Source organism: Pseudoliparis swirei, chromosome 23 (genome assembly GCF_029220125.1).
Source record: "Pseudoliparis swirei isolate HS2019 ecotype Mariana Trench chromosome 23, NWPU_hadal_v1, whole genome shotgun sequence".
NCBI classification, from domain to species: Eukaryota; Metazoa; Chordata; class Actinopteri; order Perciformes; family Liparidae; genus Pseudoliparis; species Pseudoliparis swirei.
Genome location: NC_079410.1, coordinates 22,360,002 through 22,378,788, shown reverse-complemented (window position 1 = coordinate 22,378,788; position 18,787 = coordinate 22,360,002). Strand labels below are relative to the sequence as shown.

General features: G+C 46.2%; 1 protein-coding gene across 1 annotated transcript in view; it reads right to left on the bottom strand.

The window, feature by feature from the left end:
* The window catches only part of LOC130188352 (insulin-like growth factor 2 mRNA-binding protein 1), a 58,330-nt gene that overhangs the window by 12,545 nt on the left and 26,998 nt on the right, over positions 1-18,787 (bottom strand). The window contains 5 exon segments of the mRNA XM_056406672.1: positions 2,145-2,259; positions 2,262-2,431; positions 2,892-2,955; positions 3,321-3,372; positions 16,261-16,309. Coding sequence (XP_056262647.1) covers positions 2,145-2,259; positions 2,262-2,431; positions 2,892-2,955; positions 3,321-3,372; positions 16,261-16,309 — 450 coding nt within the window.

Here is an 18,787-nt window from a genome sequence, read left to right as displayed (position 1 = left end):
GGCTTCAAGGTGGGAGGTAGACAGCCAGGGGGCTCCCTGGAGAGGGCCAACCAGCTCAACTGTTTCTTCAACAGGTTCAGTTCACAGCCCTCTCCTGTCTCCTCCACACATCACACCTCCCAAACACCTCCCCCTCTGTCCCCCCTGCTGAGCTGCACATCCACCGAGCCCTCAACAACAATGGGCTCCCCCCCCCCCCCCCCCTCTCGGTGACTACTGACCAGGTGAGAAGACAGCTGGAGAAACTACACCAGCGCAGAGCTGAAGGTCCTGATGGCATCAGCCCCAGGGTCCTAAAGACCTGTGCCACCCAGCTGTCTGGTGTCCTGCAGCGCCTCTTCAACCTCAGCCTGAGGCTGGGGGAAGTCCCGGTGCTGTGGAAGACGTCGTGCCTGGTCCCTGTCCCAAAGAAGTCAACACCATCTGGCCTCAATGACTACCGACCGGTCGCCCTCACCTCCCATGTGATGAAGGTGCTGGTCTTGGCCCACCTCCGGCCGCAGGTGAAATCATCGTTGGACCCTCTGCAATTTGCTTACCAGCCTCATGTGGGAGTGGACGACGCCATCATCTACCTGCTGCAACGAGCTCAGTCGCACCTGGATGGAACCGGTGTCTCTGTGAGAGTCACTTTCTTTGACTTCTCCAGTGCATTTAACACCATCCAGCCACTGCTGCTGAGTGAGAAGCTGCGGTGGCGTGTGGACGCCCACCATCTCCTGGATCACTGACTACCTCACAGGCAGACCACAGTTTGTCAGAATGGGCCGTGTGCTGTCTGGAACGGTGGTCAGTGATGTTGGAGCCCCACAGGAACTGTTCTGTCTCCTTCCTCTTCACCCTGTACACCAGTGACTTCCAGTACAACACGGAGTCATGCCATCTGCAGAAGTACTCTGATGATTCTGCAGTGGTCGGGTGTATTAGGGATGGACGGGAGGAGGAGTACAGGGCAGTGGTGAGTGACTTTGTAAAGTGGGCCGATGAGAACCACCTGCGGCTGAACGTGGCCAAGACCAGAGAGATGGTGGTGGACTTCAGGAGGAAGGCGACAGCTCCTCCCCCTCTGAGTGTCCTGGGAGTGGACCAGTACCTGGTGGAGGAGGACCAGTACCTGGGCGTCTCCATCGACAGCCGACTGAACTGGAAGGCCAACATCAACGCTGTGTACAAGAAGGGGATGAGTCGACTCTTTTTCCTGAGGAAGCTTCGATCCTTCAACGTGTGCAGCAAGATGCTGGAGTTATTCTACCAGTCGGTTGTGGCCAGTGTGCTGCACTTTGCCATTGTCTGCTGGGGGAGCAGCATCGGAGCCGGTGACACCAGCCGCCTTAACAAACTGGTTAGGAAGGCTGGCTCCATCATCGGCTGCCAGCTGGAGCACCTGGAACAGGTGGTGGAGAGGAGGACGTTGAAGAAACTTGTGTCCATATTGGACAACCGGACCACCCGGACCACCCTCTCCACCACCTCCTACAGGGACAGAGGAGTACTTTCTCCAGACGTCTCCTCACGCTCCGCTGCCACAAGGACAGATACAGGAGAACCTGCCGGCGGCTATGAGGCTCTACAACAGATCACCTCTTGCCAGATCATAGTGCAATAACTACAATAATAACTTCATATCCACACTATGTTGATCTGCACTTCACACATTTCATTTATTTACACTACACATACACACATATTTCATTTACACTACACACATACGCACACTTTGCACACTGTCTATATTTAATATTTTTATATTTAATTTGTCATTAGTATTGTGTATTGTGTATGCATATATGTTATATATATACATATATATTTTATTTTATATTTTACTTTGTATACTCCTATATCTTTCATCCCTGTTTTTTATATTTTATTTTTTATTCTTGTGTGTTTAGTTTATTGGTGCTGCTACTGTGACGACAAATTTCCCCTTGGGGATTAATAAAGTATATATCTATCTATCTATCTATCTACCCACCGTCCAGTGGAACCCACCGTCCTCAGTGTTTCTGGAACATCGATGTCAGCTGCTCGATGAGCGCAGACCGAAGCTTTTATTTTGAAGGCGTCACAGAACACTGAACCCCAGCGTGTCCTCAGCAGGACGCCATGCAGCCAACGGAGCGGCGCCCCTAGAGGCCACTCACTTGCTCTGCGTCTGCTTGGTGATGTTGCGGATGGTGGCGCCCTCCTTGCCGATGATGGCGCCGACGTACTGCGTGGGCACCAGCAGCCTCAGGGGGATGTCGGCGTGCGACTTGGGGGCATCCCGGAGCCCGGGGAGCCCCCGCGGGGCCCCCCCCGGGGCCCGTAGCCACGGCGACCGTGGTCGGGCCCCCGCTGGCTGCCCTCCTGCTCAGAGGCCTCGTCGGGGATGTAGGAGACGCGCAGAGCGTTGTTCTCGAACTGGTACCCGTTCAGCTTCTGGATGGCTCTGAGGGGACACCACTCAACATGAGCTCCAGGCCAACCACTGGTTTGAAGGAGAATGGGCTATTAAATTCTGATTTTAAATTCATTGATTTAAGTCGCCATGAGGACACCATCATGACGCTGCCTCACTAGCACTTTCACTTAGATATTTTGTGAATATTTGGTCCTTTTCTAAAGTGCAGGACCTTTAATGAAGTATTGTTACCGGGTGCTACACTGATAAAAACTTACAACTTAATTGAAACTAAGAAATTACAATTTCAGGCCACTTTTTAAAACACATCTCTTTGGGATTGGAACTCAGATCTCAGGTGAGGTCACACTGGCACCAAAAAAAGGAAAAATGCTACGATTCAACGGTGATGAATGCATTAAAAACTCAGGACTAAAACCCGCCAGAGCATTGAGTCAAATACGATAGAACATGAAAGAGTGAAGACAGCAGGTTACGGTGAACTTACTGCCTGGCGTGCTCCCTGGACGCGTACGTGACGTTGACCACGGCCGTCTCACTCTCTGTGTTCACTGAGAGAGAGACAGACAGGCGAGAGACAGACAGGTGAGAGACAGACAGGTGAGGTTCTTCTTCTGCAGGCCAGGTGCACGTCTCAGTTCATCTGAGCTGATTTTGGGGACATGAGGTCGACATATTTGCTGTTCTTCTTATATTTTGGAGCAGCGGTTGTCGTCTGAATCCCTTGAGAAATGAGACGACACACACAGAGTAGACCAGGATGCTCTGCACTGCGACGTACAGCCACTAGGGGGCAGCAAAGGACCTCAAATAAAACCACGACCAAAGGGCTTTCCTTGCTCATCCTGTTGCTCCTAAAGTCAAAGCATGGGGCCGTGTGGCATTCAGGGACCAGAGTGGAGCTCCGAGGTCTCACCTTGTTCACAGTTATCTACGGTCCCACACTGGGCCAGCAGACCGTCCAGGACCTGGAAGACAAAGAGACCAGAGATCAGACCAGAGACCAGACCAGAGACCAGAGACCAGACCAGAGACCAGAGATCAGACCAGAGACCAGACCAGAGACCAGAGACCAGAGACCAGAGACCAGAGACTAGACCAGAGACCAGACCAGAGACCAGACCAGAAACCAGAGATCAGACCAGAGACCAGACCAGAGACCAGAGACCAGAGACCAGACCAGAGACCAGAGACTAGACCAGAGACTAGAGACCAGACCAGAGACCAGAGGCCAGAGGCCAGACCAGAGACCAGAGATCAGACCAGAGATCAGAGACTAGACCAGAGACCAGAGATCAGACCAGAGACTAGACCAGAGACCAGAGACCAGAGATCAGACCAGAGACCAGAGACTAGACCAGAGGCCAGAGGCCAGACCAGAGACCAGAGATCAGACCAGAGACCAGACCAGAGACCAGAGACTAGAGACCAGATCAGAGACCAGAGACCAGACCAGAGACCAGACCAGAGACCAGAGACTAGACCAGACCAGAGACCAGACCAGACCAGAGACCAGACCAGAGACTAGACCAGACCAGAGACCAGAGACCAGACCAGAGACCAGAGATCAGACCAGAGACCAGACCAGAGACCAGAGACCAGAGACCAGACCAGAGACCAGACCAGAGACCAGAGATCAGACAAGAGACCAGAGACCAGACCAGAGACCAGAGACCAGACCAGAGAGCAGAGATCAGACAAGAGACCAGACCAGAGACCAGAGACCAGACAAGAGACCAGACCAGAGACCAGAGACTAGAGACCAGACCAGAGACCAGACCAGAGACTAGAGACCAGAGACCAGACTAGAGACCAGAGACTAGAGACCAGACCAGAGACCAGACCAGAGACCAGAGACCAGAGACCAGACCAGAGACCAGAGACCAGACAAGAGACCAGACAAGAGACCAGACAAGAGACCAGACCAGAGACTAGAGACCAGACCAGAGACCAGACCAGAGACCAGACCAGAGACCTGAGACCAGAGACCAGACCAGAGATCAGACCAGAGACCAGAGACCTGAGACCAGACCAGAGATCAGACCAGAGACCAGACCAGAGACCAGACCAGAGACCAGAGACCAGACCAGAGACCAGAGACCAGAGACTAGAGACTAGAGACCAGAGACTAGAGACCAGACCAGAGACCAGAGACTAGAGACCAGACCAGAGACCAGAGATCAGACTAGAGACCTGAGACCAGACCAGAGACCAGAGACCTGAGACCAGAGACCAGAGACTAGAGACCTGAGACCAGAGACCAGAGACCAGAGACCAGAGACCAGAGACTAGAGACCAGAGACTAGAGACCAGAGACCAGAGACCAGAGACCAGAGACCAGAGATCAGACCAGAGACCAGAGATCAGACCTGAGACCAGACCTGAGACCAGACCTGAGACCAGAGACCAGAGACCAGACCTGAGACCAGAGACCTGAGACTAGAGACCAGAGACTAGAGACCAGAGACTAGAGACCAGACCAGAGACCAGAGACCTGAGACTAGAGACCAGAGATCAGACCAGAGACCTGAGACCAGAGACCAGACCAGACCAGAGACCAGAGACCTGAGACCAGACCAGAGATCAGACCAGAGACCAGACCAGACCAGAGACCAGAGACCAGAGACTAGAGACTAGAGACCAGAGACTAGAGACCAGACCAGAGACCAGAGACTAGAGACCAGACCAGAGACCAGACTAGAGACCAGAGACCAGAGATCAGTACAGAGACCAGAGACCAGAGACCAGAGATCAGACCAGAGACTAGAGACCAGAGACCTGAGACCAGAGACCAGAGATCAGACTAGAGACCTGAGACCAGAGACCAGAGACTAGAGACTAGAGACCTGAGACCTGAGACCAGAGACCAGAGACCTGAGACCAGAGACCAGAGACTAGAGACCTGAGACCTGAGACCAGAGACCAGAGACTAGAGACCTGAGACCAGAGACCAGAGACCAGAGACCAGAGACCAGAGACTAGAGACCAGACCAGAGACCTGAGACCAGAGACCAGAGACCAGAGACCAGAGACCTGAGACCAGAGACCAGAGACCAGAGACCAGAGATCAGACCAGAGACCAGACCTGAGACCTGAGACCAGACCTGAGACCTGAGACCAGACCTGAGACCAGAGACCTGAGACCAGACCTGAGACCAGACCTGAGACCAGAGACCTGAGACTAGAGACCAGAGACTAGAGACCAGAGACCAGAGACCAGACCTGAGACCAGAGACCTGAGACCAGACCTGAGACCAGAGACCTGAGACCAGACCTGAGACCAGACCAGAGACCAGAGATCAGACCAGAGATCAGACCTGAGACCAGAACTGAGACCAGAGACCTGAGATCAGACCTGAGACCAGACCAGAGACCTGAGACCAGACCAGATGTTTCTGATGAGGCTGATCAGCTGATCAGTGGTTTTCACAGCTGGAGGGACGTTTGACTAATGAAAGATAAAACCCCGTCTGCAGCCCTGATGGAGCAGACAGGTGGAGGTATGACAGGTAATAACGAGTCCTTCAGAGAGGGTGGGAGCTGAAGTGGAGACCGGCTCTGGAGTGATGAGTCGGGCTCAGAGCTTCAGCCTGCTGCCATCACCGTGGTTACGTCCTCGTTTGATGTGTGACATCACAACGAGCCCACAGAGCAGGACTGTTCACTTTGTTTGTCGTAGTTTCTTTAAGATACATATTTGCATCGCGAACCCCCAAAACATATACACACACACACACATATATGCATATGCATATATATATATATATATATATATATATATATATATATATATATATACAGGCACGTGCACAGATAGAGCCCTAGTGGTGCTCAGGCACCAGCCCTTTTGCCCTGGATGAGAAAAGTGCCCCTTCTGCTGGAGACACATTTTTTCTTCAAGTATTTAAGAATAAAAATGACTCTCTGTCATCAATTCCCCCCAAATGTGTTTCGATACCTGACAGGAAATCTATTTGAGTTCTTGTGAGAATTTCGCCCCGACATGCTCCGTGCCGCTCACGAGCCCCCGCTGCGCCCCTCCCTCAGTCCCCTCACTCCTTTGTGTTGTATAAATGCTATTTAGACAATTTCGAAAGTATGTTGAACTTATTAATTCATTTTATAAATGTCACAAGAATTCAATGCTAGCTCTCGGTGTCATGCTACCCTTGTGCCACATTGTTTTATATGGTATGTTTCTCTTTGCTGTGTCTGTTCTAGTTTTACAAAGATCAGTCTTGTATGAGTATTGCAGAGGCTGAAAAGAGTAAACGCAAGAAAAAGCAACACTTGTAATAACCACTTACTAACCGAGAGTGAGGCTTTATAACGTTTTTACAGAGGTTTGATATTTCCCGGAAATTTCCCACATGTGCGGTCGAGGTTAGTAAAGTTGTTTATTATTTGGCATGTTTCGCTCCTATCATTTTGTAAATAAAAACAAATTGTAATGTTAATGCAAGAAATGTCATTTTGTTCAGCTCTCATGTCTCACAACACAATGTGTTTCAGGTGTTGCTAGCAACCAATTACTTAACTTCAAGTTACAGTGATTAATAGAAAAATCATTTTGCCGATGGGTGCCCTTTGTTTTGGTTTGAGCACCTGCCCCCCCAAATGTCTGAGCATGTGCCTGTCAGTGGCGGTTCGTCCATAGGGGGCGCTAGGGCGCCGCCCCTCTTAAAATTTGGAGATGAAAAAAAAAGAAGAAGAAAAAAAAGAAAAAAATTATGTCAAAAAACATTATATGCCAAATCATTTAAATAGTAAATATACCGTGTTGACGCGCTAAATGTGTGTGGGAGACCGTAAGCCCCTGTCAACAACCACTTAAGTTAATGTGAAAAAATATAATATATCGCCATTATCACGGAGAGAAGCCCTCCCTTTTCGAGGCGCTGGTCTAACGTGTGTGTACGCATCGATACAACATTTCAGTCGTTTTGGCAATGACCGGCTTCACATTGGCGGATGAAACCGAATCTTGAGGCGCACAAATGTGCGCCGCGATTGGATTATTCGGCAGATCAGAGACCCGTATGTTCCCTCAGCCCATAGAGCAGTGTTGCCAGGTCCGCGGTTTTCCTGCGAATCGGGCCACTTTGAAGTGTTGCTGGTTGAATTTTTTGTCCTTGGTTCGGGTAGACCTATTTTGCATGCAAATTACATGAATATCTTTAAATAAAAATCCATATTTTAAATGAAATAATTTATTCATACCCAAATCCTACCAAGCTGACTCCAGATCAGCACGTACACATATTTTATTTATGATAATATACTGTATCTAATTACACAAGGCCATTTTAGGACCTAGGTGAAATAACTTGAGGGAAAACTGCTTTTAATGCTGGCAAACTAAACATATGTTGTTACTTTGTAGATATTACAATACAAGGCTGGTTTTTGGGCTGGTTGTGTCACACAGACCTGGCAACCCTGCTGCCCAGAGCTCCACGGAGGTACGCGAGTTTCAAGTTTCAAGTTTTATGTTTTTATATACAATATAATACAATATAATCGTGAAATTCTATATGCAAAACACCGACAGCAGTAGCAGACTAAAAAAAAGAAGAATGAGAATAAACTATACAATATCCACACAAAAAAAAGAAGAAAGTATTAACAATATATATATAAAACAATGTAATAGAATATACATCATGGCAATATATATATATAAAACAATGTAATAAAATATACACTTTTTTTGAGACTATATATATATAGCAACATAGCTAGCAGAAGCTTTATGTTAGTATGGCGTCGGCGACTGAAAACTCTGGTATCTCTACACCAAACACCTTTCAATCGACGGTCAGATATTGACAAGAAGAGGCTTAAAGAGTTGGGACCCGAACATCCGGATTTAAAAATTCTGCAGCAAAGCGCTGACCGCGGGAGGACGTACACCCGGAGGTGCTCCTCAAGCCTATATGCTAACCGGAGCTGATTAGCTGGATGCTCCATGAGTAATTCGTTTTTTGTTTCCCCTGTCTGTTTTCCAAAGTCCTGGGACGGAAACTCTCTGGACTACAACGGGGTGAGGGATCTACAGAGCTTCAGACAAGTGTAAAGCACGAATCTTGCCGCAGTTATCTAGCTAAGAACATGGAGCTAACTCGCTAACAGCATGAAGCCAACCCTGTTTGCAGACCGAACTGGCATCGAAAACACAACGAAGTTCTGAAAAACAGACACATTCCTTTAACTCCCACGTAAAGCAAATCTCAAGGACTGCATTCTTTCATCTACGTAATATTTCAAAAATCAGGCACATCTTGTCTCAAAAAGATGCAGAAAAATTGGTTCACGTTCGTTACTTCGAGACTGGATTACTGCAACTCCTTATTAGCAGGCTGCTCTAATAAATCTCTTAGGTCCCTCCAGTTGATCCAGAATGCTGCAGCTCGTGTTCTCACTAAAACTAAGAAAAGAGATCACATCACTCCTGCACTAGCTGCTCTGCACTGGCTCCCAGTAAAATCAAGAATCACTTTTAAAATTCTTCTTAACCTACAAAGCCTTGATTGGTGATGCTCCATCATATCTTAAGGAGCTTGTCGACCATATTACCCACTAGAGAGCTACGCCACTAAATGCGGACTACTTGTAGTTCCTAGAGTCTTAAAAAGTAGAATGGGAGCCAGAGCCTTAGTTATCAAGCTCCTCTTTATGGAACCAGCTTCCAATTTCAGTCCGGGAGGCAGACACAGTCACCTCGTTTAAGAGTAGACTTAAGACCTTCCTCTTTGACAGAGCTTATAGTTAGGGCTGAATCAGGTTTGCCCTGGTCCAGCCCCTTGATATGCTGCTATAGGCTTATAGCTGCCGGGGACGTTTAGGATGCACTGAGTACCTATCTCCTCTTTTTCTCTCCTTAAGGATGAATTTTCATCTCTCAATCACACGTTACTAACTCTGCTTTCTCCCGAAGTCCTTTTGACTTTACGTCTCATGGGGTCATCGGACCCTATGAGACGGCATAGATCCTATCTGCCTGATGGATCGCCTGGGTCGTGGAATTCCTGCTCATGACTACGCCACTGTCCTGTTGAGACTCCGCCCTCCTCCTCCCCACCGCCATCTGCCTGATGGATCGTGGAGGTCTCCATCGTGGAATATGCCTACTATGAACTATTCATACACTCTGTCATATTCATTGAATGTATTTTAACTCTAAATCTGTCCTTCTGTACACATCACATCTATTGCATCTGTCCATCCTAGGAGAGGGATCCTCCTCTGTTGCTCTCCTCCAGGTTTCTTCCCTTTTTTTCCCCCTGAAGGGTTATTTGGGAGTTTTTCCTGGTCCGATGTGAGGTTTTGGGGCAGGGATGTCTATGTGTACAGATTGTAAAGCACTCCGAGACAAATTTGTAATTTGTGAAATTGGGCTATACAAATAAACTGAATTGAATTGAATTCCCTCCAGAATAATGGAAACAGGCTGGTTACAGACATGATTGACTTTAACCAGAGTTATTGAGAAGTTTGACCACTTTGAAGAGAGGAGGCTACTTTTCTTTACATATAGTGGGTCTACTCTGTCAAACAGTTAGAAATGCACTCTGTCATTTCTTGTTTTCAATGTATTGTATTTTATTTTTGTTTGTTGTTCAACGATATTATTGAGTGTTTGTGAATTTTATTTTAATGAGCTATTTTTATTTAGCGTTATTTTTAAAAATCTGTTTCCTGCGAAATTGCTTTCCATCTGATGCACTTCCTGCTCCTGAGTCCGTCTTTCCGTCACAATGGTTTTATATTGCCGAGAGTGAGTTGAGTGGAAAACGATTTTGCACTATTTTGGCTATATTCTTTAATAAAAATTAACCGTTTATGTTACATACAGTAATGGAATGTTAATACGATCCCGGCGTCCAGCTGTCGTGTCATTTAGACTGTCAAAATATACGTTTGGTGGCGGTTTCATTGAGCCACTTTCTAGCTCATGTAGTTATTTATTTTGTCCATTAGGGGTCTCTGTTTTCCCTTGTATGTTACATGTCATGGTTTTTGATGAGAATTGTTATTATTTAGATTTAATGTGGTCCTGTCTTCCATGGACAATGTTTTTTTTATTGCTGAGGGAAGTGGAAGTGCAGAGACAAATCAGAAGGCAAATGTGTGTGTTCTGTTGTCTTCTGCAGAATAAATAAGTGCTGGGAAAATCCACCATCTGAGCCGACTTCTTCCATGCCCGTTCCACATCAGTTACATCTGCTCTGAACCTCTTTCATGTGAGGGTGAAACTCTTTTATTTTGCAAACCTCTGAAACCCAACCCAATGTTCCTTAAAGCTGCTCTGAACCTCTCATGCCCAAAGTTACAGTGTGTTGATAGTTGTTGTTGGACAGTGTTGAGCACGCTGTGTTCTTGAAATAAAGCTTTGTTTTTTACAATATTCTACTCAAAACCTCTCCTTCTCATTGTTGAGTGATATTTAAACCACGTCACCCAACTGCGCCCCTCTCAAAAAAAATTTCACCAGCCGCCACTGGTGCCTGTATATATATATATATACACACAAACACACACACACAAACACACACACACACACACACTCTTCACACCAGGTGTCTTACAGCTTTTAAAATACATGAATGTTGGTTTGTCATCAGCACAGAGAGACAGAGAGACAGACAGGTATGAAGTCTCTACAGAGACAGACAGGTATGAAGTCTCTAGAGAGACAGACAGGTATGAAGTCTCCACAGAGACAGACAGGTATGAAGTCTCTAGAGAGACAGACAGGTATGAAGTCTCCACAGAGACAGACAGGTATGAAGTCTCTAGAGACAGACAGGTATGAAGTCTCCACAGAGACAGCCAGGTATGAAGTCTCTAGAGAGACAGACAGGTATGAAGTCTCCACAGAGACAGACAGGTATGAAGTCTCTAGAGAGACAGACAGGTATGAAGTCTCCACAGAGACAGACAGGTATGAAGACTCTAGAGAGACAGACAGGTATAAAGTCTCTACAGAGACAGACAGGTATGAAGTCTCCACAAAGACAGACAGGTATGAAGTCTCCACAGAGACAGACAGGTATGAAGTCTCCACAGAGACAGACAGGTATGAAGTCTCTAGAGAGACAGACAGGTATGAAGTCTCCACAGAGACAGACAGGTATGAAGTCTCTAGAGAGACAGACAGGTATGAAGTCTCCACAGAGTCAGACAGGTATGAAGACTCTAGAGAGACAGACAGGTATAAAGTCTCTACAGAGACAGACAGGTATGAAGTCTCCACAAAGACAGACAGGTATGAAGTCTCCACAGAGACAGACAGGTATGAAGTCTCCACAGAGACAGACAGGTATGAAGTCTCTACAGAGACAGACAAGTATGAAGTCTCCACAGAGACAGACAGGTATGAAGTCTCCACAGAGACAGACAGGTATGAAGTCTCTAGAGAGACAGACAGGTATGAAGTCTCCACAGAGACAGACAGGTATGAAGTCTCTAGAGACAGACAGGTATGAAGTCTCCACAGAGACAGACAGGTATGAAGACTCTAGAGAGACAGACAGGTATAAAGTCTCTACAGAGACAGACAGGTATGAAGTCTCCACAAAGACAGACAGGTATGAAGTCTCCACAGAGACAGACAGGTATGAAGTCTCCACAGAGACAGACAGGTATGAAGTCTCTACAGAGACAGACAAGTATGAAGTCTCCACAGAGACAGACAGGTATGAAGTCTCCACAGAGACAGACAGGTATGAAGTCTCCACAGAGACAGACAGGTATGAAGTCTCTAGAGAGACAGACAGGTATGAAGTCTCCACAGAGACAGACAGGTATGAAGTCTCCACAGAGACAGACAGGTATGAAGTCTCAAGAGACAGACAGGTATGAAGTCTCCACAGAGAGAGACAGGTATGAAGACTCTAGAGAGACAGACAGGTATAAAGTCTCTACAGAGACAGACAGGTATGAAGTCTCCACAAAGACAGACAGGTATGAAGTCTCTAGAGAGACAGACAGGTATGAAGTCTCCACAGAGACAGACAGGTATGAAGTCTCTAGAGAGACAGACAGGTATGAAGTCTCCACAGAGACAGACAGGTATGAAGTCTCTACAGAGACAGACAAGTATGAAGTCTCCACAGAGACAGACAGGTATGAAGTCTCCACAGAGACAGACAGGTATGAAGTCTCCACAGAGACAGCCAGGTATGAAGTCTCTGGAGAGAAAGACAGACAGGTATGAAGTCTCCACAGAGACAGACAGGTATGAAGTCTCTAGAGAGACAGACAGGTATGAAGTCTCTGGAGAGAAAGACAGACAGGTATGAAGTCTCCACAGAGACAGACAGGTATGAAGTCTCTGGAGAGAAAGACAGACAGGTATGAAGTCTCCACAGAGACAGACAGGTATGAAGTCTCTACAGAGACAGCCAGGTATGAAGTCTCCACAGAGACAGACAGGTATGAAGTCTCCACAGAGACAGACAGGTATGAAGTCTCTGGAGAGAAAGACAGACAGGTATGAAGTCTCCACAGAGACAGACAGGTATGAAGTCTCTACAGAGACAGCCAGGTATGAAGTCTCCACAGAGACAGCCAGGTATGAAGTCTCCACAGAGACAGACAGGTATGAAGTCTCTAGAGAGACAGACAGGTATAAAGTCTCTACAGAGACAGACAGACAGGTATGAAGTCTCCACAGAGACAGACAGGTATGAAGTCTCCACAGAGACAGCCAGGTATGAAGTCTCTAGAGAGACAGACAGGTATGAAGTCTCTGGAGAGAAAGACAGACAGGTATGAAGTCTCCACAGAGACAGCCAGGTATGAAGTCTCTAGAGAGACAGACAGGTATGAAGTCTCTACAGAGACAGACAGACAGGTATGAAGTCATTACAGAGACAGACATATGTTTTAAAAGCTCTCACTGACACATTATAATATGTTCTCTTTCTAAAATGTAAAGTACATTATTTTAGTGCTTTACAAAGCCAGTTATTGTTCATCTAGTCACATGATATCTATTGTTCATCTGGTCTCATGACATCTATTGTTCATCTGGTCACATGACATCTATTGTTCATCTAGTCACATGACATATATTGTTCATCTGGTCACATGACATCTATTGTTCATCTGGTCACATGTCATCTATTGATCATCTAGTCACATGACATCTATTGTTCATCTGGTCACATGACATCTATTGTTCATCTGGTCACATGACATCTATTGTTCATCTGGTCACATGACATCTATTGTTCATCTGGTCACATGACATCTATTGTTCATCTAGTCACATGACATCTATTGTTCATCTGGTCTCATGACATCTATTGTTCATCTGGTCACATGACATCTATTGTTCATCTGGTCACATGACATCTATTGTTCATCTGGTCACATGTCATCTATTGATCATCTAGTCACATGACATCTATTGTTCATCTGGTCACATGACATCTATTGTTCATCTGGTCACATGACATCTATTGTTCATCTGGTCACATGACATCTATTGTTCATCTGGTCACATGTCATCTATTGATCATCTAGTCACATGACATCTATTGTTCATCTGGTCACATGACATCTATTGTTCATCTGGTCACATGACATCTATTGTTCATCTGGTCACATGACATCTATTGTTCATCTGGTCACATGACATCTATTGTTCATCTAGTCACATGACATCTATTGTTCATCTGGTCTCATGACATCTATTGTTCATCTGGTCACATGACATCTATTGTTCATCTGGTCACATGACATATATTGTTCATCTGGTCACATGTCATCTATTGATCATCTAGTCACATGACATCTATTGTTCATCTGGTCACATGACATCTATTGTTCATCTGGTCACATGACATCTATTGTTCATCTGGTCACATGACATCTATTGTTCATCTAGTCACATGACATCTATTGTTCATCTGGTCACATGACATCTATTGTTCATCTGGTCACATGTCATCTATTGATCATCTAGTCACATGACATCTATTGTTCATCTAGTCACATGACATCTATTGTTCATCTGGTCACATGACATCTATTGATCATCTGGTCACATGACATCTATTGTTCATCTGGTCACATGACATCTATTGTTCATCTGGTTACATGACATCTATTGTTCATCTGGTCACATGACATCTATTGTTCATCTGGTCACATGACATCTATTGTTCATCTGGTCACATGACATCTATTGTTCATCTGGTCACATGACATCTATTGTTCATCTGGTCACATGACATCTATTGTTCATCTGGTCACATGACATCTATTGATCATCTGGTCACATGACATCTATTGTTCATCTGGTCACATGACATCTATTGTTCATCTGGTCACATGTCATCTATTGTTCATCTGGTCACATGACATCTATTGTCCATCTGGTCACATGACATCTATTGTTCATCTGGTCTCATGACATCTATTGTTCATCTGGTCACATGACATCTATTGTTCATCTGGTCACATGTCATCTATTGATCATCTAGTCACATGACATCTATTGTTCATCTGGTCACATGACATCTATTGTTCATCTGGTCACATGACATCTATTGTTCATCTGGTCACATGACATCTATTGTTCATCTGGTCACATGACATCTATTGTTCATGTGGTCACATGACATCTAGTGTTCATCTGGTCACATGACATATATTGTTCATCTAGTCACATGACATCTATTGTTCATCTGGTCACATGACATATATTGTTCATCTGGTCTCATGATATCTATTGTTCATCTGGTCACATGACATCTATTGTTCATCTGGTCACATGACATCTATTGTTCATCTAGTCACATGACATCTATTGTTCATCTGGTCTCATGACATCTATTGTTCATCTGGTCACATGACATCTATTGTTCATCTGGTCACATGACGTCTATTGTTCATCTAGTCACATGACATCTATTGTTCATCTGGTCTCAAGTTTCAAGTTTTTATTGTCACATCCCCTTTTATACAAGTATAATCGGTTCGTGAAATTCTTATGTGCAAAACACCCGACAGCAGTAGCAGACTAAAAAAAGAATAAGAATGAGAATAAACTATACAATATCCACACACAAAAAAGAAGAAAGTATTAACAATATATATATAAAACATGACATATATTGTTCATCTGGTCACATGACATCTATTGTTCATCTGGTCACATGACATATATTGTTCATCTGGTCACATGACAAATGTTGATCATCTGGTCACATGACATATGTTGATCATCTGGTCACATGACATATGTTGATCATCTGGTCACATGACATCTCTTGATCACTGGTCACATGACATATGTTGATCATCTGGTCACATGACATCTCTTGATCATCTGGTCACATGACATCTATTGTTCACCTGGTCACATGACATCTATTGATCATCTGGTCTCTCCTGAAGGTTTCTTACCTTTTTTACCCTGAAAGGTTTTTCCTATTTCTTGGGAGTTCCTGATCCGATGTGAGGTCAAAGGTCAAAGGTCAGGTATGTCTATGTGTACGGACTTTAAAGCCCTCTGAGGGGAGTTTGTAGTTTGTGATGTTGGTCTTTATAAAATAAACTGAATATAATTATTATCAAAATGTGAAAAGAAATCCTATGTGGGACCCGGCGTCTGGACCCACTTTCTGGTTCTGGTTGTGACTTCTGACGGAAACCTTCCTCACACATGAGAATGAAGACGATCATCACAGGGGTCGCTTAAAGACACGTCAGCGTGACCTTTGGGTTCAGCCAGCGTGACCTTTGGGTTCAGCCAGCGTGACCTTTGGGTTCAGTCCTGCGTTAGCATCCTCTACCCCAGAGCGAGCTGACCTCCGTACAGAAGCTAGGAAACAGAAACTCACCTCCCACTGCAGGTGAGGTGGAATGTTTCTGATCTGCAGCTTCCTGGTCCTGAGGAGAGAAGAAGAAGTTAGAGGGTTCAAACAAACCGAAGGGAGAGGGGGGGGGGAGGAGTCTCAGAGAGTGAGGCGAGGCCACGGCATGCTGGAGGGTGGGAGGAGTCTCAGAGAGTGAGCCCCTGACCCCCCCCCCCCCCCCCATGGCTGAAGCCCGACATTAAGTGTCAACGCGGTAACGGAACAGCATCCTGTGCGCCCAGCGGGGGAAGGGAGGAGGAAAGGAAGGAAGTAAGCATCCTCATCCTGAACCGGTGCCACAAATCACGCTCGCATCGCATCCTGTGTGCGAGCCGGTTGGCTGAGTGGTGCTCGCCGTCACCACGGAAACCGCCCTCGTCTTATTGGCCGCGTCTCGTGCTTCCATGCAGACCAATGAGGCTCCTCCCCCTGGGGCTCCTCCCCCTGGGGGGTGCAACTGGAGTATATTGTTTATTATGCCGTTTCTATATCTTTGACCTTTTCCTTCTGATGAATCTCATTCAACAATTAATAAAAAAAGATTTTAGAGTATTTGTGCTGAAAGTCATTTTATGGACAGTAACCAGGACCGTGGGATCCTTCTAGATCCTTCTAGGTCCTTCTAGGTCAGGGGTCGGGAACCTATGATATGGCTCTTCCGGTGACGGCATATGGCTCCCAGACAATTTTGAGTTGAGAAAAAAAAAATCTCCGCCCGCCACCCTGTAATTTTCTCTATCGCGCCAGATTACAAACAGAAGTAATGTCAGGTCCCTTTCTTAAAGACGTCTTTGTTCTTTTATTAAACTAAACGTCCGTTATTGATCGTATCTAACCAGCAGCATGTCAGAGCTCTGATGCCGGCGTGTGCGCGCGCATCGGGGCGGAGCAAAGAAAAAGTCACCTGCCCCCCCCCCGTAGCATCATGCAGCACCAGAAGTCGCATTAAAATTACACGTTAAAAATACTATATGGCTCTCAATGAAATATATTTGGAAATATTTGGCTTTTATGGCTCTCCCATTCAAAAAGGTTCCTGACCCCTGGTCTAGGTCCTTCTAGATCCTTCTAGACCCCTCGTTTGACTCTGTGGACCAGGTCTTCACACCCGTCCCTACACGGGACTCGTTCTGTCCTCCATCTGTTGCATTGGTGCTGACCTTTGACCCCTGGCCTCGCCTCAACGCCCTTTATCCGCCCGACAGCCCCACCCAGCTGAGCATCCATTGGCCCAAACCATAACAAAAACCAACCCCCCCCCCGAGCTAAACCCCACCCCCAAAAGCCCCCAGGAGGCTCCGGCACAGATGAATAGTCTTTTGTGAATCCTAACCCCCCCCACAGGTAGTCTTCTGATCAAAGCTTTTCTCTCATCGGGTCTCAACATAAAAACACTTGTTTTCTACACCTAGCGAACACATCAGAACCTTCATCACCTTATCGACCCCCCCCACACACACACACACACACACACACACACACACACCAAGCAACGTGCGTAACCCCTACCGCCGCCTCCCTACAGCCGTTCCTATTGGCTGAAACCATGGCAACCGGTCAGCAAAGATGATGAATGGGCGGACAGATGGACAACACGCTTCACTCGGCTCTTTTTTCTTTTTTTTAACCATTTCACGTATTTGCCCTTAACCAACATGGCGGCTCGTTGGGGTTCTATAGCCTCATTATTGCCCGTGGGATGGACTCCGTGGTTTGATTCAACATCCTTCTAACCGTCGAGAACGTGATCGACTGAGATGTTCTAGTTTAAATAAATCCGGAGATATAGACTCCTCCCCCTCCTCCCGACTTATTGTGTGTGAACATGGAAACGCGTCGCCGGTCCACCGTGTCGTACAAAAAGAGAACCGGGCCGTTAAGGTTCCCTCAGCTGTGAAGGTAATAAATCCCCGAGCCAAACAAAGGGAGTGGAGGGGAAGAGGAGAGAATGAAGAGAGTGGGGTCTCCACAGAGGAGGGGTCAAAGGTCAAGGGTCAGCGCTCTTCAGACCAGACAGAGGAGGCCCTGGGACCACAGCGTGTGTGTGTTTCACAGCTAACACTTGCAGCGCTGCACACATTGAAGAGTCATGTGCAGGCATGAAAACGGGTCAGGGGTGAAAAAGGTGAGAAGGATAGGCGCACGGGGGGGGGGGGGGGGGTGACTTCCACGAACATCGATGTCGGACGTTGTAATCTGTAGGTCCTCCATTCTGACACCAAGTCAGTGATCGGGCCCTATAATAATAGTAATATTGTGTATAATATGGTCATTCATGAACCAACTTCCTTTTTTTTTGGCGTGAACAAGTCTTCAAGTCTTGAGCTCTGCTGAGCCACGAGTCTGTTCCTTGAGTCTGTTCTGCCTCTACCTGGTTGTCACGATCTTATACCATACCTGCCATAAATATCATGATAGGCTACTGATACATTACCATAAAACAGTATACCATAAATAAGACACTGGTATATTTATCTATAATAGTAATAAATAAAATATCTGTATGGTTCAC